The 20,834-nt window shown below is 39.8% G+C and overlaps 1 protein-coding gene across 8 annotated transcripts in view; it reads right to left on the minus strand.

Moving 5' to 3' along the window:
* Pld1 (phospholipase D1, phosphatidylcholine-specific) overlaps window positions 1–20,834 on the minus strand; it is a 195,026-nt gene that overhangs the window by 59,819 nt on the left and 114,373 nt on the right. For 6 of the 8 annotated variants that reach the window (XM_013513559.1, XM_005382998.2, XM_013513560.1 and 3 more), the window contains exons 15-20: window positions 20,605–20,818; window positions 19,927–20,040; window positions 13,869–13,997; window positions 13,051–13,169; window positions 11,161–11,274; window positions 1,720–1,830 (exon numbers count right to left, since the gene is read on the minus strand). In XM_013513559.1, the coding sequence (XP_013369013.1) occupies window positions 1,720–1,830; window positions 11,161–11,274; window positions 13,051–13,169; window positions 13,869–13,997; window positions 19,927–20,040; window positions 20,605–20,818 (801 nt within the window). The remainder of the gene's footprint in view (window positions 1–1,719; window positions 1,831–11,160; window positions 11,275–13,050; window positions 13,170–13,868; window positions 13,998–19,926; window positions 20,041–20,604; window positions 20,819–20,834) is intronic. The other 2 variants (XM_005383002.2, XM_013513561.1) reach the window with 1 other exon arrangement.

Consider the following 20,834-nt stretch of genomic DNA (forward strand, 5'->3'; position numbering starts at 1 on the left):
AAATAAATAAATAAATAAATAAAAAAGAGTAAAAAAAAAAATTGCCTGAGATTTGTGGAGAAAACCGCCCACCAAGAAACAAAAAGAACTGATAATCTGGCTGCTATCTGTTGTTTGAGAGTTTCATTTCCAAAGATCAAGCAATTTACACACCATATGAATGTATAACTATTGATGATTATCATGCAGCCTTTGTGGTCACTGTAGCTTTAGGCAGTATACTAGGGTGGTGTGTTGTTTACAGTTGAAACAAAGGAAAGGAAGGAGTGACTCAGCTCCTTTGTTTCTAACTGTACTAAAACCTTGACAAAACTGAACCCTGAGATGGTAACTTTACAACAAAATCAAAGGAAGAATAGATACCATTGATGAGTTATTCAGCAACTATGATGTCACTCAAAACACAAAGTGTTGGCCAATGGATGTGCTTTATTTGATCTTAGACATGTGTGGTATAAATAGTTTAATAGTTTACAAAGAAAATAACAAATGCAGGGCCGGGAAATGGTGGTACACGCCTGTAATCCCAGCACTTGGGAGGCTGAGACAAGAGGACTGCCATGGGTTCAAAGCCAGCCTGGGCTACATAGAGTTTGAGGCCAGCCTGAAGTACATAGTGAGAATATGTATAAAAAAAAAACAAACCAAACCAAAACAAAAAAAATGAAAAACAACAAGTGTATAATATCACAGAGAAATTTTCTTAGAGGATTGGGACTGGACCTCATAAAAAATCATTCACTGCAAAGGAAGAACAAAATGTTTCTGCCCAGGGAATTTGACAAAAAAAACTATGGAGCACACTGGTAAGCTGACAGGTAAACAGGTAGGTGCAACATCGCAAAGACCTACTAGAACAATAGTAAAACCGAAGATGTCAACTGTGTCCTAAAAAAGGATATGACAACAAAGATTTGTGCTATCAGTGTAAGCAATACTTGTGCATGGAACATGCAGTTGTCATGCAGGAAGACTGCCTTGAGTATGACAGTTGAAGCAAGGATTATTTCAGTGGTAGATTCTTGTTTGTATTTACATTGTAGTTCACATGAGTTTTTATTTCTGATGCAATCTTTTAGGTTTTGTAAGCAAGTAAACAGTTGATGTGAAAATGTTGATGTCTATGTAAAGTCTATGTAAGTAAAGATTATTTTTGTTGTAGAGTTCTATTGGTATTTTCATTGTGCTCATTGTTTACTATAATAAAACTCATAAAATTAAAATTAATAATTTATCAATGGAAATATTCTAAAGATAAACACTGGTATTATACACTCACAACACTGTGCCTTTAACACAAATTTTTTCATTCACCCCCCCACACTCCAACTATCCTCGAACCAGTGACAGCCAGTTTACCCTCATGTTTACACTGTCCTAAAATAGCACACTTCACACTTAAACCCTCCCACCCAAGCCAAATCAAAACTTGTACATCCATGTTAGGGTATTTCTGGTGAATAATATTACAGTAATAGCAAAGATTTAGAAGATTCCCATTAGAGTCCTGAGTTAATGACAATGTGAAGTGAATTTTAGGTATGCTATGGAGGTAAAAATTCAGGTGAAACGAGTCAGCAATTCTCACTCACTGCTTCAACGTACACTTGCTCATTATACACTTTAAAAAAAGGGCAGGTTTTGAATTGGAGACTACAGTCTCTGTGTGGTATTTATGGGAAGTAAGTTCCCTCAGAAATTTACATGAGCAGGACTTACTTCAATATAGATATAGTGCTTGCTGTTCTCTATCACATGGATGTAAGCGGTGTGGATAGACTCTTCATGGTACTTTATACCAGCAGACCAATCAGCAGCAGAGCGGAGCAACTGCAAGGCAACAATCAGTAATGAGCAAACACTGGACAATGGAAACAGCACTAGATACATTTATGCAGTGGAGTCACTCTCATTTTTTCTTTTAAGCAACTGATTGATTACAACAGTTTAATTGTCATTCATGGACTAAGTGGAAGTTAGTGGGTGGGCATTGCTAGTAGAGAAGAGGCAGGACGGAAACTGGTCCTTGTACATAGTCTATAAGAAAGGTGCCCAGCTGGACAGCACAGCCTAAAAATACCTTCTGCTGCACAGGATTATCTTCATTCAAAATTAGAAACCACAACTAGTGTTTGTAAAAAAGAGTACTTTAGAAGTACTGCTTTTCATGGCTACAAGTTATGTAACCATTTGTATTCTTCCTATAACAGTCTCACAATTGCACAGAAGGGCCTGTTATTTTGGTGCATTTATTAATAGCACCCATTATCACTCTCAAAAGTATCCTGGTTTGGGCCATATGGTATGGTTGTCCAAACTCTGCCTTAATAATTAATTACTCCTTTTTCCCAAATTTAAATGTTAATCATATTAATAAATTCCTTTTTTAAGAAATTGGTGTTTTATTTTCCATCAACCTCATTTCCATCTTGCCAAATTAATAAATTCTAAAAGACAGTACATTTAGCTATGTAATCTGGATTCTGCCTTTATTTGTGTAATCACAGGCATGTTACATTAACTCTAAATTTTCCCAAGATGGTTATAATAGAAATCCATGAGTAGGTAAGAAAATTGAGGCTCATATTAGTGAAGAAACTTGCATGTTATCACAGGACCTTGAGTTTGCCTCTTACCAGTCCACATCTTATCCCTGACCACCATGCTATACTGTCTGTTTTTACCATTGTATCACATCTCTGCATCATACCAATCAATTTGGAGTTGACCTCCTCACTTTAAATGAAACAGATCAAAGTGAGGCTCATAACCACTTCCTCTAAATGGTTTCCCAACTCAAAATACGCTGTTGTCCAGAGGCATGCCATCATTTTATCACTTTAAAGTTAGTGTGACCTTAGGGGGCTCTTTGGTGAGCCTCTCCTCAGTGTCCATATCAAATTGCACATCTGGCTCCATCTTTCTTTGGATCATTTATCAGATTCAACCCTTTCTTATCACTCAAATGGCATCTCTCTGTTCCAAGACTCACCTGCTCTTGGACAGTAAAAGCTTCTAGTTCAGATACCTGAGTATAATCTAAATACATACTGCTGAGCAAGACTGCCCATGTTCAAAGCCTCTCTTAATTACTTACTGATTGTTTATCTTGAACACATTTCTTAATGTTCGTTGAATCATATTTCTGTTCTATAAAATGGAGTATCTATTGGTATTCTAGAGAGGATTAAATGAATTACTGTGATGTGTAGCCAGAGACCTAGTAGCTAGTAAGTAGTGTGTAAGTGTTATTACTAACAAAAGCATTAGAGGACACATTTGAGCAGTGGTAGGTCACATCCAAGATGTGCCAGAGCAGACTGTGGCTGTGCACAGCAGGGTGGATGAAAGGACATAGAAAGCTTCCCATGGAGGGGCTGGGGATTTAGCTCAGTGGCAAAGTGCCTGCCTGGCAAGCTCAAGGTCATGAGTTCAATCCCTGGTACCGGAAGAAAAACAGAAAAAACAGAAAAGCTTCCCATGGATTTCTCAACACTAAGCAACCACTGCTTGTCTTTCTTCTTCAGCATTCTTTAGCGTTGCAGTATGATATTAGCATATAGCAAGTCTACCATAAGTCCTCAATGATATTTCTTAACAAACAGCAGAAGATAGCTATCACAATAAACTTGATATTTCTAATTTGAAACGAATGTTGAAACTCATGAGGTCAACTGAAAAAGCAAAAGGAATAGTTCCATGCTGATTAAGAACATTCAAAGTGATCCGATATATAATCAATTTTATGTCTATTATGCATGGAGGGTCTGATCAAATTGTTACTCTAAATAGTAACTTTTGGAAATTGCACCTGGGTGTGGTGGTGCATGCCTGTAATCCCAGCACTCTGGAGGCTGAGGCAGGAGGATTGCTGCAAGTTCGAGGCCAGCCTGGGCTACAAAGTGAATTCAAGGCCTGCCTGAATTGCATAGTGAGACCCTGTTTCAAAGAAAGAAAAGAAAAGAAAAAAGAAAGAGAGAAAGGGAGGGAGGGATGGAAGGAAGGAAAAAAGAGAGAGAAAAAAGAAAGAAAGAACAAACAAAAGAAAGAAAGAAATAAAAAGAAAGAAAGAGAAATTCCATCTGCATTTCAGTGGTTCTACAAAGAGTATTTCAGAATTCTTACGAAGAATTTGTTATGGCTTATACCTAGATGTCCCCCGATAGCCTCATCCATTTATAAGCACGGCTTTTCAGAGGTGGCTGGATCTAGGTTGTGTGATACTGGGATTAAGGATGTGATGCTGGTGTTAAGTGTGTGATGCTAGAATTTAGGAAGGGCTACCTTGAATGTTGATGGAACCACCCATAAGGAGGTTAGCCTAGGAGGGATAAAAGGGAGAGGAAAGCTGCTTCTCCTGCTGCTGTTACTGGTTGCTTGATGCCTTCTGCCTGCTCTGCTTTGCTATGGACAGTTTTTCCTCTGCCACACTAGCCCTCTGCCAAGCCACTCTGTCTTGGAGCCAGCCAGCTATTGACTAAAACCTCCTCAAACTGTGAACCAAAAGAAACTTTTCCTCCTTTAACTTTTGGTATTGGGTATTTTGTCTCAGCAATGAGAAAGTAACTAAGACATGGTTCAAAATCACTGATAGTGCCATCCTCTATGTTTATTTACCCAGTATGTTATATTTACTACAAAATACTCCCTTCTAGCCATTTTAGTTAATGTCATCAGATGAATATGTGCAAAGAAATTGGAAAAATTTACTCTGGAACATAAATAGTCAAATACCACAGAATAAAGCTTATATGGAAAATTTCAGTAAAAAATGAACCTGAGTGAGAAAATATCTTGATTTTTATATCAGCTTCAAAGAACTGAATTATTGTTCATCAGGTACAAATAACACAGTGTGAATAGAAGTTCCAATTTCTCTCTATTCACATTAATGTTAAATATTGAATTTTATAGCTAAGGAGCATGGGACTGAAAAATACAGGTTATATCAAAAAGATTCTTATGATACAAATCCTGATTCAATTCATATGAATTTAAACAATGTCTATAACAGCAGTGTATTATAGTAAGACTTATTTGTGTCTTACTAAAGATTTGTATCATAGCTTTGCACTTATTAACTCATGGACATTGGACAAATCATTTCAATGTCATGGAGTTTCCTCCACTGTACAGCTGAAACCTTTCTCTTCCTCCCCCTTCTCTCCCACTCTCCCAAAGCCATTGTAAAGAAAATATTGTGTAACACAAATGTGCTGATAATGGTATATAGCAGTTGATAGTGAATCTTGTATATGTGGGTATGTATCTCTCTGTAAAAAGTTATTGGCAAAGTTTATAAATTACTCATGGTGGTAATATCTTAGTCTCCTCAAATCCAGAAACCTTAAAATTTCTTTCATTTCTCCCTCTCAAAATTTTCTCTGATTCACGGACTCAATATACACATTAACATAAGATAAAATTGAGGACGGTCAACTAGGTGTCAACTTGCATGTTATATCTAATCAGTTTAGAGTAGCTTCTTGGACAGCTATGTTGAAGAAGGGATTCTTAGAACAGGGCATGCTGGGAAAGAATTCTGGGGTTAATTACCAACTGCTGCTATGAACAGGGAGCATAAAGGTCAGGTACTTGCCACTTTTCCAGTAAAGGGTAACAGTGAATATTTCCCTTTTGGGGCATTTCATGTTTAAAATAAATAAAGCTGCCCATCAAAAGAAGACCATTCTGTACATCAATTTGTGGGAGCACATAAGCAAAACTGGTGGGGGGAGGGGACTGGCTCCCTGATGCCTGTAACACAGCTGAATACAGTATGGGGATGACCTGTATCCTGAGGTGTTCAGTGTTATCTATCCAATTGCCCAAGTGCAAACTCATCCCCTTTACTCACAGGGAAAACTCATTTTATTGGAAAAAGGTCATCATTTGTAGACAAACTTGAAAGATACCTTTTAAGCAATACAATAAAAAAGTCACTTGGGATTATTAGTGATTTACTATTCTATAACCAGTTAAAATCTGCCTATCACCCCAAGATAAATTGAAAATGACTTTCCTTTTTGGTCAACCTGTACTCTTAAACCATGGAACTCTGAAGTTATATAAAAATCAATTTCATTGGAAGATCTAAGAAATTTTTATCAATATTTCAATAAGTCAAACACATTTGGATTGACTTCATGGCTTTTTTTCAGTTTAAGACTCACTCTTTTCTTTCTTATTCACTGACCTGACCAACTTGTCTCATTTTTCTGTTTTAAACCAGTGTAACTGGGACGAGCCTCAGATCCTCCCCCAACATGAATACATGTGGCTTCCCTTACACATATTGGAACTCAGATACGACCCACACTTTCCAAAGTTCAAGTTTGAACATACAGTTTTAAAGTATATGAAAACAGCATGCTTCTGATTTTATGGTGTAGTCTCAGTATTTAACCAAGACCAGTCATTTTCCTTTGTCTTTTGTCCAATTTTTTAAACTTAAAATATAACCTTCTAACCACAAGTCCTAATCTTCTTACATAGGATGGACCCAAGTCAAGTATACAAGCTAATTAACGTAAACTTCTTCTTGAAGGAAAACTTTCAGAATTGTCTTAGATTCTGTCCTCAGTTTCTTTCCTTTCTCTCACCACATGCTTTTACTTCCTATAAATTCAGCAAATAGCTTAATTACTTTTTATTTTTCTAAGCTTCCAAGTCCATCTGAACAAAGGCCGTTTAGCAGAGAAGCACTCTGTCCATGTCCCTCAAGCATAGGCTGGCATCTCTGTAAAAGCTCCCAAGTAATATGATTGAGGAGACAGGGAAGTGCTCAGTTCGTTGGGCTTTATTCTTTCTATATTATAGAAGAAAACAGCAGAAAATAAGATTGAGAATGTGACCCACAGAATGTGGCTCACCCTATTAAGTTCCTTCAACTTCTTTTTCAGTTCAGTGTCAATTACTTGTGTCACAATGTACAGTTATTCACTTACGGTAATTCTTTGCCTGAGTCAAGAGAAACAATTAATCTTGTGGCTGAAGGAAAGAAAATAAAGATAGTTTTGGGAAATGAGACTTAAGGGGAAAGAAGACCTAGGAAAAAATATGTAGTTGGGGACTGTCGGAAGCCAGGAAGATGCACAGGGAGGTGGGTGACAGGAACTATCAAAAGGCAAAGCTGATATGCAACTTTGCCTTTCCGGAACTGTGGTGGCTACAACAATGCTAGGTCTTACTGGAAACAACCACCACCTTTAACAGATCCATCAGGTGCTGCAACCAGACTGCTCAGGATAGGGTCTCATCTCTACCACTTACTCTTATGTTAACCTCTCAAAGCTCTAGTTTCTCATCTGTAAAAATCAGTGTGGGGAGGGAGAGAAGCACAGCTTATAAGCTGATGAAAATAAATTAGAAAAACCACAAAAAGCTTGGCACAGTGCTAGACACGGGGTAAAGGCTCCATGTTCAACAACAGCTTCCTCCAGCCAAGTCCCAGAGTAACACTCACAACTCCGTTGCTACGTGGAGACCTGGTTCACAAGAGGAAAAAGCCCTCACAATAAGAACTTCTATGGAAAGGAGAGCTGTGGCTTCCTTCCACCCCACCTACCTACCTTACTCTCTCCATCTCTGTCCACCACGCGGGTCCTTTCAAAAAGATCCTTTGGAGTGTCATTTGGATGTTTTCCAAGGGTGAGAACAAAATTTTCCAGTAGTATAATTTAGATATCGTTTACTTGCCTATAAATTTTTTTTCCTCTATTTTCTTTGCCTTCCTCCCTTCCTCCCTTCTTTTCTCCCTCCCTCTCTCCCTTTCATGTGAACAGCATGGAGATGACTCCAATGGAATTACTTTTCTCCACATAGGTAGGGTTCTTAGCACAACTGTCTAAGGGATGATTTTACCATAAGCCGACCAATTTAATAAAAAGCACGGTTCTCATGTGTTGATACCATGCTGATGCTGACAAGGCATTAGCCATATTCTTTTCCCTTAACCCTGCAGAGGTTCCAGTCGAAAACATTACATTAAGAGTTTATATTTCTTAGGTCAGTCACAAACTCTGAAAGGTTGAAAATGAGTCAAATGCCCAGTAATGCATCTGAAATGGCAATAAAAGCACTTGGGAACCTCGTTTATTCTTATTAGAGAGAAAACATGCATTATACACCCCCTGCATTAGCAGTCTCAGAACCACCTCTCTCACTTTCTCCTCTCCCAGGCCTGTTCCTATCTTCTCTGAGTGCTCTTGGCAGGCTTCTGAGAATGCCTAGCACTAAGGGGAACTGCAGATTATTTTAAAAGTGTGGGTGAAAGTTGCCGAAGTCAGCTCTCAGGTCTGCATGACTTTTTCAGAAAAGATGATCCACTCTGCCTTATACATCCCCTCTCCCCACAACCGGCTGTGACATCCTATCATGAAAGGGTGTAGCCAATGTTTTATAGTCAAAGATTAAATAACTGGGTTCCCTTCTGCAGGGGAAAGAATGACTTGAATTTTATCTACTATTGACTTTATCATGTGAAATGTTCTTTTTCTTCATTTCAATAAATATAGTGTATAAGGATTTTTTTCCCAGAACTAGCCTTGGTGACCCTTCCAGAGAAACATCATCTCCTTTGCTGCAAGCTTGTGAAACACTAGGGAGAGCTTAAAAGAGCCATCACTGATAGAACACAAACCGCCACAGCGCTGAGTGCTTTGCGGGACTTGTTCATTTACTCATCACTACCCATCACTCAAGCCTATGGCGCAGACACTAAAACCACCCCTGCTTTATAGAAGGTGAAATGTACACACAGGTGGAGTCATTTTTCCAAGGTGACACTGCTAGCTAATATGTAGGAGAGCTGAAACTGTAACACAGTTTACAATCTACCTCTTAATTCAAACATCATATTGCTTCTTTACTATCAGGCTTGTGACCTCTAAGTTCTGTTATGAAACAATCATGTTTAAAAACAATTCATTGAAATATTAATTGCATTAAAATTTTCAACTGAGTGCCTAACAGTCATTTGATTGTGGTCTTATGATAGCTAAGAAAGGTTTGAAGATGTGATGATAAACCCTTTAAAAATTAAGTAGCCCACAAATAACTAGGGCTCTATCTCCTTACCCCTTATGGATTCTTCGGAAAACTAGAGTTTGGCCTTGACGACTATTCTCACCTTCTTGGTGCTGTACATTCCAGTGTCTGTGAGAAAATAAACCCTGAGAGCCAGTCAGCAGTGAAGGAAGTGAAGCAACCATGTGGTCAGATGTTTCCGCAGGAGGAGAAACATGGCAGGGTACCGTTTTGCCTTTTTTTTTTTAAAAAAGTTTCTGGTGCTCTCAGACTTTCCTATCTCCAAAACTATGTACTTCCTGGCTGCACCACTGTTTTCACAATTAAAATTATTTCAAAACTTCTGAAAACTAGTACTTCCAGATTTTGCCAGGGCTAACACTTTTTAAATTGGGGAAGGGGTTCCCTAAGCAAAAGAATACAAATTTATAAATAAAACATGAGATATTTGTCTTCAGTGTGGCCTGGGGAGGTCAGGAGTTCCAACCCCACACAGCTGGACGCTGGTACCGAATGTGGCTTCCGAAAGTGAGCAGCTCCTTCCCTATTTCATGGCCTTCAGTCCAGCCAGTCTGGAAGTAAATTTTACTTCAGGGACTCAGATGATGAAAAACTAACTGTGGAAATATCAGATTTCAAGGACCAGATGAGGGGCTGGGAATTTAGCTCAGCGGCAAAAGCGCCTGCTTAGCAAGTGCAAGGTCGTGAGTTCGGTTCCCGGTACCGGAGAAAAACCAAAAAAAAAAAAAAAAAAACAAAAATCAAGGACCAGATGGATAAAAAGAAATTATAATCTTAGAATGTAAGAATTCGCCAATGTTGTCTTATTTTCTCATTTACTATTCCTTGTAATATTTGTCTTATCACTAATATGGAGCTAAACATATGTGTGATGTTTAAATTTACTTCATTAGTTTTGTTTTCTCCCAAAGGTTCACAGAAAAAATGTTTCATTATCAAGGTACACATTCCAACCAGTGGCTTCTATTTCTATTTAGTAATAAATATAAGTACTTCAAAAATTAAGATGTGTTTTATTTAATCAGGGACCCTAACTATATGAGCAGGACAAAATAGAAGGTAATTAATACAATGATACTGCGGTTATTAAAGATTCTGAATGAAACACTTCCCTTTCAATATCTGAAGGGACTACAGATATAACTCACACCAATCATAAAGCTTTCAGATAAAAAAAAAAGGAAGATCAAAGAGTGGAAATTAATTGCTGAGGCCACCTGCTGCTGTTTTAGAATGCATTTTATTACATTTAACTGAACAATTTTACAGAAGCACTGTCCAGCAACACTTTCCAGTACTTTATTATACCTACTATCAAGCTGCAAAGTTTATGTGACCCAGAAGAGACCCACCACAGGGGCTGCCAGAGTCCTTCGTGACCTCACGTAGTATGCAGGCCACCAGTCATGTCCTGTGCTAATGGAGGTAAATTCTTCTAATGTCTAATTTTTCTCTGAAGACTATCAGTGACATTGAACTAATTACCATTCACTCTTCCTTTGTCCTTAATTCTTGGTCATGTTCTAGTTATTGTGCCCATTATGTCTCTTCTTAAAAATACCTCATAGATATAAGATATTTATATAGATATAAGATATATCTACATTTATAAGATATATCTACATTTAGGTATAAGTTACATTGTATATCTATTTATAGATATACTGTAGATATAAGATATATCTACATATATAGATACACCATATATCTATCTTATAAATATATTTTTCCTTTCATTTCTACTGTAGACCTTCAGTGTATGGCAGAATTACTTTTACAGCCTTTTTCTTCTCCCTTCATATATATACATATATATATATATACACATGTACTATTATATATGCATACATATACTATGTATATTGATACATAGTATATTAATACACAGTATACAATGTATATCAATACATAGTGTACATATAATAAGTTTTAGAAAGAGGGTGAATTGAATCTAACACAGAAAATACAATACTAAATTCCAAAAAGGTCCAGTCAGGTTTGCTTTGGAAAAGTTGTCCTTATGGAAAACCTAAAGCCAATGTAATAGACATTTAGTCCAATAATAGGAACATTACCCAGTAGCACTTTGCAGAAAAGAAAAGCCAGGCTTACCTGTATGCTGGCGTGGACAGCCCCAGGCACTTGGTGTCTCAGCTCATGGGCTGTGGTTTGAGACTTTGGAAGCAGAAAAGGATAAGAAAGGGACCGATATTTTGGTTTCATAATCTAAAATTTTAAAAAAGCAGATGAAAAAGATTCAAATGAGAAAAGAGGTCCATTCTTCTCTCCTTTATAATTAGAAAAAAAAAAGTAATGGACATTTCTAAGTGAAAAGCAGGATAGTATTTATTTTTGTTTTTTATTTCCGATAGTACCTTCTTTTAACTTTTATAGCAAGCATGTGTTATTTTACATTGATAAAGAAGGATTAAATGTAATCACTTTTTTTGTACTGAGGATTGAGCCCAGATAGCACTGAGCTGCTCCTCAGCCCTTTTTTTAAATCTCACTTGTAGACAAGTTCTCACTAAGTTGCTCTAACTTGTGATCTTCCTGCCTCAGTTTCCTGAGTAGCAGAATTTACAAATGCGTGCCATTGCACCTGGCTGTGGGTTGTAAACATTTTGCCACAGCAGTAAGCCACTATATCATTTTTAATAAATCATAATAAAATAGTATGAAGAATCATAATTTGTCTAGCAAATTACTATCAGTATTTTACTTATGCCTAATTTTATTTGAATTATTAGAAGCACTAACAAAATAAATTACCTTATTAGATTATTTCTTTAGTTTAAATACCTGGAGACATTTTTAGATTAAAAATTACAGAGAAAATTTATTGGTGTTTTATCAATTTCCCTTTCCAGGATAGGGCACAGGAGTACTAAAAACACCCAAATCAAGATAGGTGTGGTGGCACATATCTGCAATTCCAGCACTCCCGTAGGCTGAGACAGGAGGCCTGCAAGTTTGAACCCTGGTAACTTAGCAACTTTGTGAGACCTCATTTTAAGGTAAAACTTTTTTTAAAATGGGCTCAGTGCAAAGACCCTGGGCTCAGTTTCCAGTACAAACAAAAAAGTCCAGCTGTGGATACTAGCATTTTTTTTTAATCTTTGCCAGGAGAGTACAGTGAGTTAAAAGTAGTATTACTTTGTTTATCCATTCATCTCCTCTAAGTTTTTGTTTAAAGTATTTCCACTAGAGCTTCCGCTAAACTTTAATGTGAATGATCAGTAAAGACAGACTTTAAGTTGTAGGCAAAATTAATTTCCTGCCCAAATTACCCAGAGGAATGAGGCCTCATCATAACAGATAAGTGGGTCCTTCACAACACTGGACGCTATGTCATGAACTTGTGAATGCTTGCACAAGTCCTTACAGCAATGAAGGCACCACGGAGGACACCGTTCTGAGAAAGGAAACACCGACCGCCCAGTGCCACTCACCTTGCTCAGACCCAGCCTGCAGAATCTTGTACCTGAATGAATGAACCTGGTGCAGTTCCACGACTGCACGGCCTACGGTTGGAGCCCCGTCATCTAATCAAGATTCCTATCCCCTACAGCAGCCCTCCATGAGGCTACTGAGTCCAGCCCGGTAAATACTTCATCAAGGGCTGGGGATTTAGCTCAGCGGCAAAAGCGCCTGCCTGGCAAGCGCAAGGTCGTGAGTTCGGTTCCCGGTACCGGAGAAAAACCAAAAAAAAAAAAAAAAAAAAAAAAAATCTTCATCAATACTAAGAGTCCAAGATGCTAAAAGAATCAAAACCACAGACCCCAGCAGAAGCATCTGTTCCCTCTCTACTGGAATTGTCTGCGGTGTGAAAGCTCAGGGACATTTTCTTCTTTTATTCATGCCGAGAGGCCCAAGCACTGTGACAGCAGTGCACCTGACAGCAGATGGTGACACAGCTGTGGCCACAGCAGCCCCTTCGTGCCAACTCTCTGGGTTTCTCCTGGGGCTGGGCCTGCCTCTGCTCATGACAACATTCAGTACCTTCGTGAAGTTCCATCGCTGGATGAAGTGGCGCGCCACATCACGAGCTGCCTTCCCGTGGACCACAGACGCAATGTCATGCCAGGGCATCCGGGGAGTAGAGTACCTGTCGATGAAATCTGCCCAGGGGCCCCAGGCGAGTACCCATCACTTTCTTCTGTGCAGGGGACAGAGGCATTCTGACCCCAGCTATGATAGCTAAAAGGAAACCTATTAATAAAGCCTGTTAAACGTGCCTATTTCTGGGTAGATCACCTTTATAATCAGGGGAAACACAGATCTCATGCTGAGAAACACAGTCCCCACGTACCTCCTGCAGTACATTTCCCTTTTACTCTGTCCACCGCCAGGCAAGGGAAGATGTAAGCTGGTACAAATTACCTAAAGCTGTGTGGTTTATATATTTTTCTTTTTTTATCCTGCTGAATAACGGCAGGTTACATATGCAGTGCTCTCTTAGACAAATAAGCACAGTAATAAACTGAAAAGATGCCATTCTAATGCTGGACAATAAAGAAAAAGCATAAAAGATGATGATCAACGGAAGGCTGCCATTACAGATTATTACTTAAAATAGGGCTGTATGAAACCTAGAGGTTTCCTAGGATGGCTCCATTTCATGTTCTTTTCTTTTTGTAACTATAAAGAAAAGCCCTTCGGTATCTAAACCGTGTTTCTTAAGTTTTACCAAATATTCGAAGCTAAACAAAGACAAAACAAAGCAAAACAAAATGCATTGAGATCATGCACATGCACACTTGTTGAACTGCTCAAAGATAAAGGACAAACTATAACACCACCACACCCATGACATTTACCAGCAAAAGGTTTATCCAGTTGAACCCAGTCTTTGAACACAAAGTTGCAGTAGTCCTTCCCATGCCAGAATCTGGTCTCCCCGTGTAGCTCTCCCACGCCAGTCTGTAAGCTGCGGATGGAGCCGGTATCTGTAAATGCAGCAAGACTCTCTCAGACACTGTAGGTTAGATGGCCCCCAGCAGCAGAGGTTCACCTTGCACTTAAGGAATACCTAAACATGTCCTAACTTTTCTTATGACATAACTAGGGCAGCGTGTGTATACTTGATTGGAGGGTATGAGCTGATAAGGCTTTACAACTCCCACAGGTGTATTGTTAGGGGCTAGTTGGGCCTCATTTGCCAATGAAAAGTAACATTCTCAGGGAGTTGGACAGCTTGTTCTTACCACCCACCTACCACAGGGGTAAATGAATAAAGATCTCCGGAGGTGGGAGTATGAGAGGACAAAGCGAGGTGAGGGTAGAGAAACACAAAACACTAGGCAAGAAAGAATTCAGGCCTCCTCTTCCTCATAAATGGGGCTCACAGCCAATATGTAGTTCTTTTCTTCTCCATCTCGAAAGAACCTCATGTGTACAGACCCTCCGGGTTCTGGCATGGAATTAACTAGCTGGATGATACAGAGCTTTACCTTTTTGGGTCAGAAATCCCTACCACGTAAAAGGAATAACTTGGCCTATAAAACAACTAAGATCTTTTGGTCTCCTCATGTTCTGTATTTCTAAAATCACAAAGGACACTCATGAAAAAATATAACAGAAGCTTATGACTGAAGCACAAAAGCAGCAATCTACTGTAGCATTTCACAAAGAGCTTGATGATACCATTTTACTTAAGGGTAAATACTTTGAGTTAAGCAGTTCATGAGTTTAGGGGATTTGTCTACCATCAAGACAACGAAGCAGGATGACTAGCAGAACCACAGATCACAAATGCAGCACTTGGCACACAAGAGGCAGATAGAGATGGAATGCTAAAGTACTGCTGAAGGAAAGAACAGTACTGCTTAAAGTAGCCAGTAAGAGATCTGGACTTGTTGCTCCGCCGTCACCACCACCACACTCTCTTGGAACACTTTCTATTGAATGCAAACCTGTTGCTTAGACACCTTCTAGGATCACTGCTGGCTTACAGGAGGTTCAGGTCCTAAGGCCTTAGAGTATGGAGAGAGCTCTTCCCAACCTAGTGCCAATCTCTGAGGTCCTTGTCTTCCTCCCACCGAACCCCAGGCCCCAGAATGCCACATTTTTCACTGTATTTGAATAGGTCTGATCTGCCTTACCCATGTGCAGTTTGCACCTTACTCCTCTTGCGTGGAATGCTCTTTCCCCCTGTAGTCTGATATCCTGGACATCCTTCAAGAGCCACGTTATCTGTCACCTGCCCTCAAGCGGCCTTTTCTGTGGGAAGAGGCAGTCACAGCCCCACTGCCACCCCAACAGGAACTGCACCCTTAGTGCCCCTGACTCTGAGATGCAATTGTACGGGATGCCTCTCCTGCCCCCCAGGAGTGTCTGCTCCTCTGGAGTGCGGATGGTATCCTTCACTGCCTGGTGTGGCTACTGATATCCAGGAGGCAATTAATCAATATTTACAGAGCAAACGTTTATGTGATCTCTACACACAACTGTGATATCTAGAACTGAATAATTAACCTGCCGAAGGCTATGGAAATTTTCTATTAAAAAAGACTTAAGCTGCCAAGGTTAACATAACTAATGTTAAAGATAGACCTCTACTGACTTCTTCCAGTGGTTTATTTTCCTGCTGTACAAGGCTGAGAGGCAAAAGCACTGGTAGGTCTGTTTTCTCAACTTTAGGCTCTTTACAAGAAGCAAGGCACATAATTAAAAGGAAAAAAAAAAAAAACTGAGGGAGGGAGACAAAACTTGAGAGTACAAAATGGGCCAAATTCCAAATTTTTAAAAAATATATAATTTGCTTTCATTGATAAAGTAAGGTTTTCTATAAACACACACTGTTTTAAAACTTTTTTTTTTTTAACCTACAATTCCTCATCATAAGGGGGGAAGAAAACAAAGCAAATTCCAGGTCTGATATCTTGGTACCTATGGAATTCAACTGCTCATAATTCAGATTTGTTTTTGTTTCCAGCCAAAACATAAATTATTCCAAATAAATGACGGTCCGCCTCAGAACCAATGGACCATGAAGGCAACAGAATCAAGTGCTCAGCAGTCGCTGCCCCGGCTGCTCAGGGGTGCACAGCGCGGACCTGGGGGGCGCTCATCAGGCCGTATCTGGCTCACGAGTCACTTCACAGCCACATCAGCCCTGCTTGGGGTTTGTCTTCCTTCTCTGTCAGCAGCCCAGACCCTGCTGCTGGAGGTTATGGCGAGGGTGTCTTTCTGCTCTTGCCCTGTGTCTCTGGGCCTTGCCGTGTCCTCTCCTCACTCCTCACCTCTGCTCACGAGCTTCACTCCCCTACCACTTCTCGGGCCTGCCTGCCTCCTCCCTGCCTGCCTCCTGCTCCCTAACACTGTTTCCCTTGAGTCTCTCCTGTCTTTTTCTACAGATTCCTAAACATAGCTCCAGGCCTGGCTTCTCTATTGAGTACTAGATCCGCAATCACTTCCAGCACCCCAGTGGCAGGATTTTCCTAGTGGTTCCACCAGAACTTTAAAACTACTCAGGACACTAAAAGTTGGAGCACCCCTACTACGTGAAGTCTTCTCTTGAGCTCTCTACTTACTGTTCATAATTACTCAGGCTCTGGCCTCTCAGTCACCTTCGCTCTTCTCTTCCTCACTGACTTCTCCACTCCCTTCCCACCACCACACCCCAAATCATATGGGAATTCTGCTAATTTTTTTTGGAAAAAGTTTTTCCCACTCACTTCAATCTTGCGCCCACTGGCACAACCTAGTTGGACTCCCTTTGTCTCTATGTAGCCTTTATAAAACCACACTTCAATCTCCCATCCCCGGATTCTCCAGCATTTAGTGGATTAGGGCAATGTTTCCGCCCTATTTGCCAGGCCCTCCATGGATTAGTATCAATATACCCTCCCAGCCCAATCTACACAAATTATTTAATCCTTAACCACAATTTCAAATTTCCAAAATTCTGAAAATCCAAATTATTTTCATAGTCCACTTGTTAGCAAAATGTGGTTTGAACTAGTAATAAGTTACTTATTTTTCTTGATTGTACTGGGTATTGCACAAGTATGGTTTGCTCACAGTTTGGGTATTTTCTGGACCCTGCTGGCAGCATAATATAAAAAAGGGTGTAGGCATTATATTTCTAAAACCTAGAGCCTTCTGGTTTCTGAAGCACATCTGATTCTGCATAAAATATTATAGACCTGTATGTATCCACCAGTTTAAATACTCAGGTCCAGTACAGGTCCTCAATGAGTTATATATTTTAAAAAAATCTTTTGTTTTTTAAAGTTTTGGATTTTGGAATTGTGGGTATGGGTTTACATCTGTGGAAGAGATTTCACAAATTTCTGTAGTAGAGGTATTGACCTTTAAAGAATTACCAAGGTACTAATTTTTGAACTTTAAAAATTACCAATATTTAAAATTATATTTCTATTAGATAATAAACTCTTTGGTAGCACTGAGAGAATCTTATGCATTCCTTATACTGCCTCCCAGAGAACAGAGTTTAGAAACAGCATACTATTCATTACCCTTCATTACATATTCAAATCTGAAAAACACATCTCAACTGTTTCAAAAGTAATTCTCTCTCATCTATTTCATGTTACTTACAACAAAATGATCAGCAAATACTTTCTGAACTTAAGAGTGAAATTCAACCTTCTTTGAAGTACATACCAAAGCAATGTCAATCTCACAAGGAAATCCAACATATAAAACAAATACAGATGGCACTTTTCTAGTTGAAGCAGGTTCTAATAGTAGTGTGGGGGGGAGACAGGTGACATCTATGTAATGTCTTCTGCAGAGCCTTAGAGAAACTCCAGGGTCCAGCGAATAGAGTTCAGTAAGCACTGCTCTACAAGGACTCAACTCTCCCTTGGCTTTTCTTATTCAGTAAATTATTGCTCATACTAAGAGACAATGCAAGCAGAAAGAGAGAAAAATCACCAGCATCCTGGCTCCCTAACAAGTTAGCATCATTTGGTCTTCAGCACACTTCTGCCAGACATGGGCGACACAGCAGTAGCTCCCCAACACTGGCATCTGACTTTGCTCCTCACACAGCCTTCCAGTTCAGCTCATGGAAACCCCACTTTTCCAGTGGGGCTGAAGACCTGAACACCTCACAACCTCTCACATCCTCCATCTGGAGCGCTGCTAATTGCCGTACATACCCACCCTGTCTGCTCTGAAGAATGACCCTATAAAAGCCTAGGTCAAATCATGTCTACCTTTGCTCAAAAACATCTAGCGAGTTTTGTGGGAGCCCAGGTGCTTACAGCACCTCTCTGCCTTTTCCTAGCATTGTCTCACAGCCTGTCTCACCACAGCCATGTTCCTGAAACATACCAACGCTCCTGCATCGGAATCTTTGCACTTTGCGTTCCTTCTGTCTGGGACACCTCCCCCAGATGCCTTCTTATTCTCACTCTTCTCGTGCTTTTGAACACTGTTGAAAAGTCACCTCACTAGGACAGCATTCTGTGACCACCTATATAACATGGTAACTCCACCCTCTGCCTTTCTCCTTATCCTCCATTGTGCTCTACTATAATTACCACCACCTGACATAGTGTGATTGCCAATCTGTTTGTATGTACGATTCGCACCTTCACTCCTCAATTGCATTTGATCTGTTATGCACTGTATCCCTGGTACCTAGAACAGTACTTGACATATTACAGGGGCTCAATACACACTTATTAAACAAGTAAGTCTCTGACATTAGTTTTGTATCCACAGTTAAGGTTCCAATGATTTGCACAATTTCATCAAAGAGATGCAACATTCACTATGTTCTTCCTCATTTCCCTACTCTGAAATTTAGGTTGTTTACTTCCTCTTTTTCTCTAAATAAAAATGCTTCACTAGACACGCATCCAGTTCAGTGGTGAAGGGGATATGACTGGATGCCAAGGTATCTTTCATGAACAACAGAAACTGAATATATCTGTGTGCTCAGATCACCACTGTAGAGATCACTTCCTCAGCTTGAGGTTGGCCTGAGTTACTTCATGTAGTCAGCACCTGACTCACATCTTTTCCATTCTCTCCCAACACTACTGTCAGCAACACTAACACTCGGTGACATTCAGACCCTGTTATGGTTCAGCAGCCTTGTTTGTCCATCTCATTTTTAATGTCAGTTCCAAACCTTCAAAGCTACACGTCAAGGTTGCAAGGCGCTCCTTGGACCCACTCTCAATTCTTTACCTGATAAACAGAGCTGGACTTTGAGCAGTGGTGTTTCCCAGCATTCTTTAGTTTAGGTTCCTAGCATTTTTTAAAAAATGCATTAACTATGTGTATGAACCAAAGCTCTAACATAATTTTTAAATAAATTGGTATTTTTAAAGTCATCATGACATTGATAAACACTTTTAAGTGGCGAGCATACCCAGGGAGATGTTTTATTTCTATGCCAGAGTACAGCTAGTGTTTGCTGGGTTTGAGGACAACTCCCAGAAATTCTTGGTTTTACAGTAAAAACTGCACCTTAACTAAATCCTGTATTTTGCACTAACAGCTATGACGTTGACCATTCCTGCACTGTTGCCCAACTCATTGCCTTCACTGGCAAAGTCTCTCTCTCCCCACTGATCAATTGACTTCTAGATCTGATTTACAAGTGGTGTACTCAAAAAGTCTCTCTGGATCATCATAGAGGAAGACATCCCACCTCCAACACAGCTTGCACACACGAGGGCATTGCACGTGCCATGCAGTCAATTACGAGGTGAGCTCAAGGTCCTCAAGGCATAGGGTTGTTGCACTGCCACAGAGTGAGCTCTCCATACTACACGTGGCCTGAGAATTTGTGGAACAGAAAGCCAATCTGGAAACACGTTCATTGTACCCATGCAGCAGACATTGCAAAGAAAGCTGAAGCCTGAGGGGTTCTGCCACTCACAGGTCACTTACCGGCGCTGGGTCTAGTGAGTCCCTGTTCAGACCCACTGGAAGGGCGAAAGAGTTTCAAGTGGGGTTTTAAACCATGGATTAAATTCTGGTGACTTCTATAGTGATTAACATAACCTGGAGAAAGTTGAGAGTTCTTCTTTTTACTAAGAAATATATACAGAGATATATACAGCAAATTTTCTAAACTGGAAATTTTAATCATTTTGCAAACTAGCCAGGCTAAAAAGTCAGTCATAAATTCCTATAGAGTAGAAAATTACAAGGCTTTAGGGCAGATTTGCAAAGAATAATAAATTTACAAAATATATAATGTTTGATGTTTGATGATATAAGGATGGGAAGACAATGAAATTTCTTCTACCAAAAATTTATAAAGTACCTCTAAATACCTTTTGCCTTCTTAGCTTGGCATGTTTTAGAAACTCGTAGCCATTCTGCTACCATCAAAAGCAAGAATTGTGGATGTTATGACTACTTTGTGTGCATAGAACAATATACGTGTTAAAAATGAGTGAAGCAAGCCACGAGGTGGCAGGATGCTGAATGGGATGATACAGCAACCTTTCCGCCCTGCTCATCTGACTATTACAGAAAGGCTGACTTTGAAACAGGCATGCTGTGGCTGGCTAAAGAGAGATGCAGGGCATCTAGAGAGTCCCTGCCAGAGAAGTGACTCACTGGAGGCGCTGTCCAGGCTGCTGACGCTGTCCGAGTTGTGCAGGTGGTGCCAGTGGAGCTGCCGGTAGAGGTTAAGTTTGGACAACTTTCGTGGCTTTCCTACACCTTTCAGTTTTGAATCTGTCTCATCAGGACTCTTCAAGCTGGGAACATTTTTATTAGATTCATTTTTATCTGTGAGGCCTAAGGATTCCATAGACTCTGTGATTGCAGCCTGAAAAAATAATTAA

This window comes from Chinchilla lanigera, unplaced genomic scaffold (genome assembly GCF_000276665.1).
Source record: "Chinchilla lanigera isolate Chin_1 unplaced genomic scaffold, ChiLan1.0 scaffold00019, whole genome shotgun sequence".
Classification (NCBI taxonomy): domain Eukaryota; kingdom Metazoa; phylum Chordata; class Mammalia; order Rodentia; family Chinchillidae; genus Chinchilla; species Chinchilla lanigera.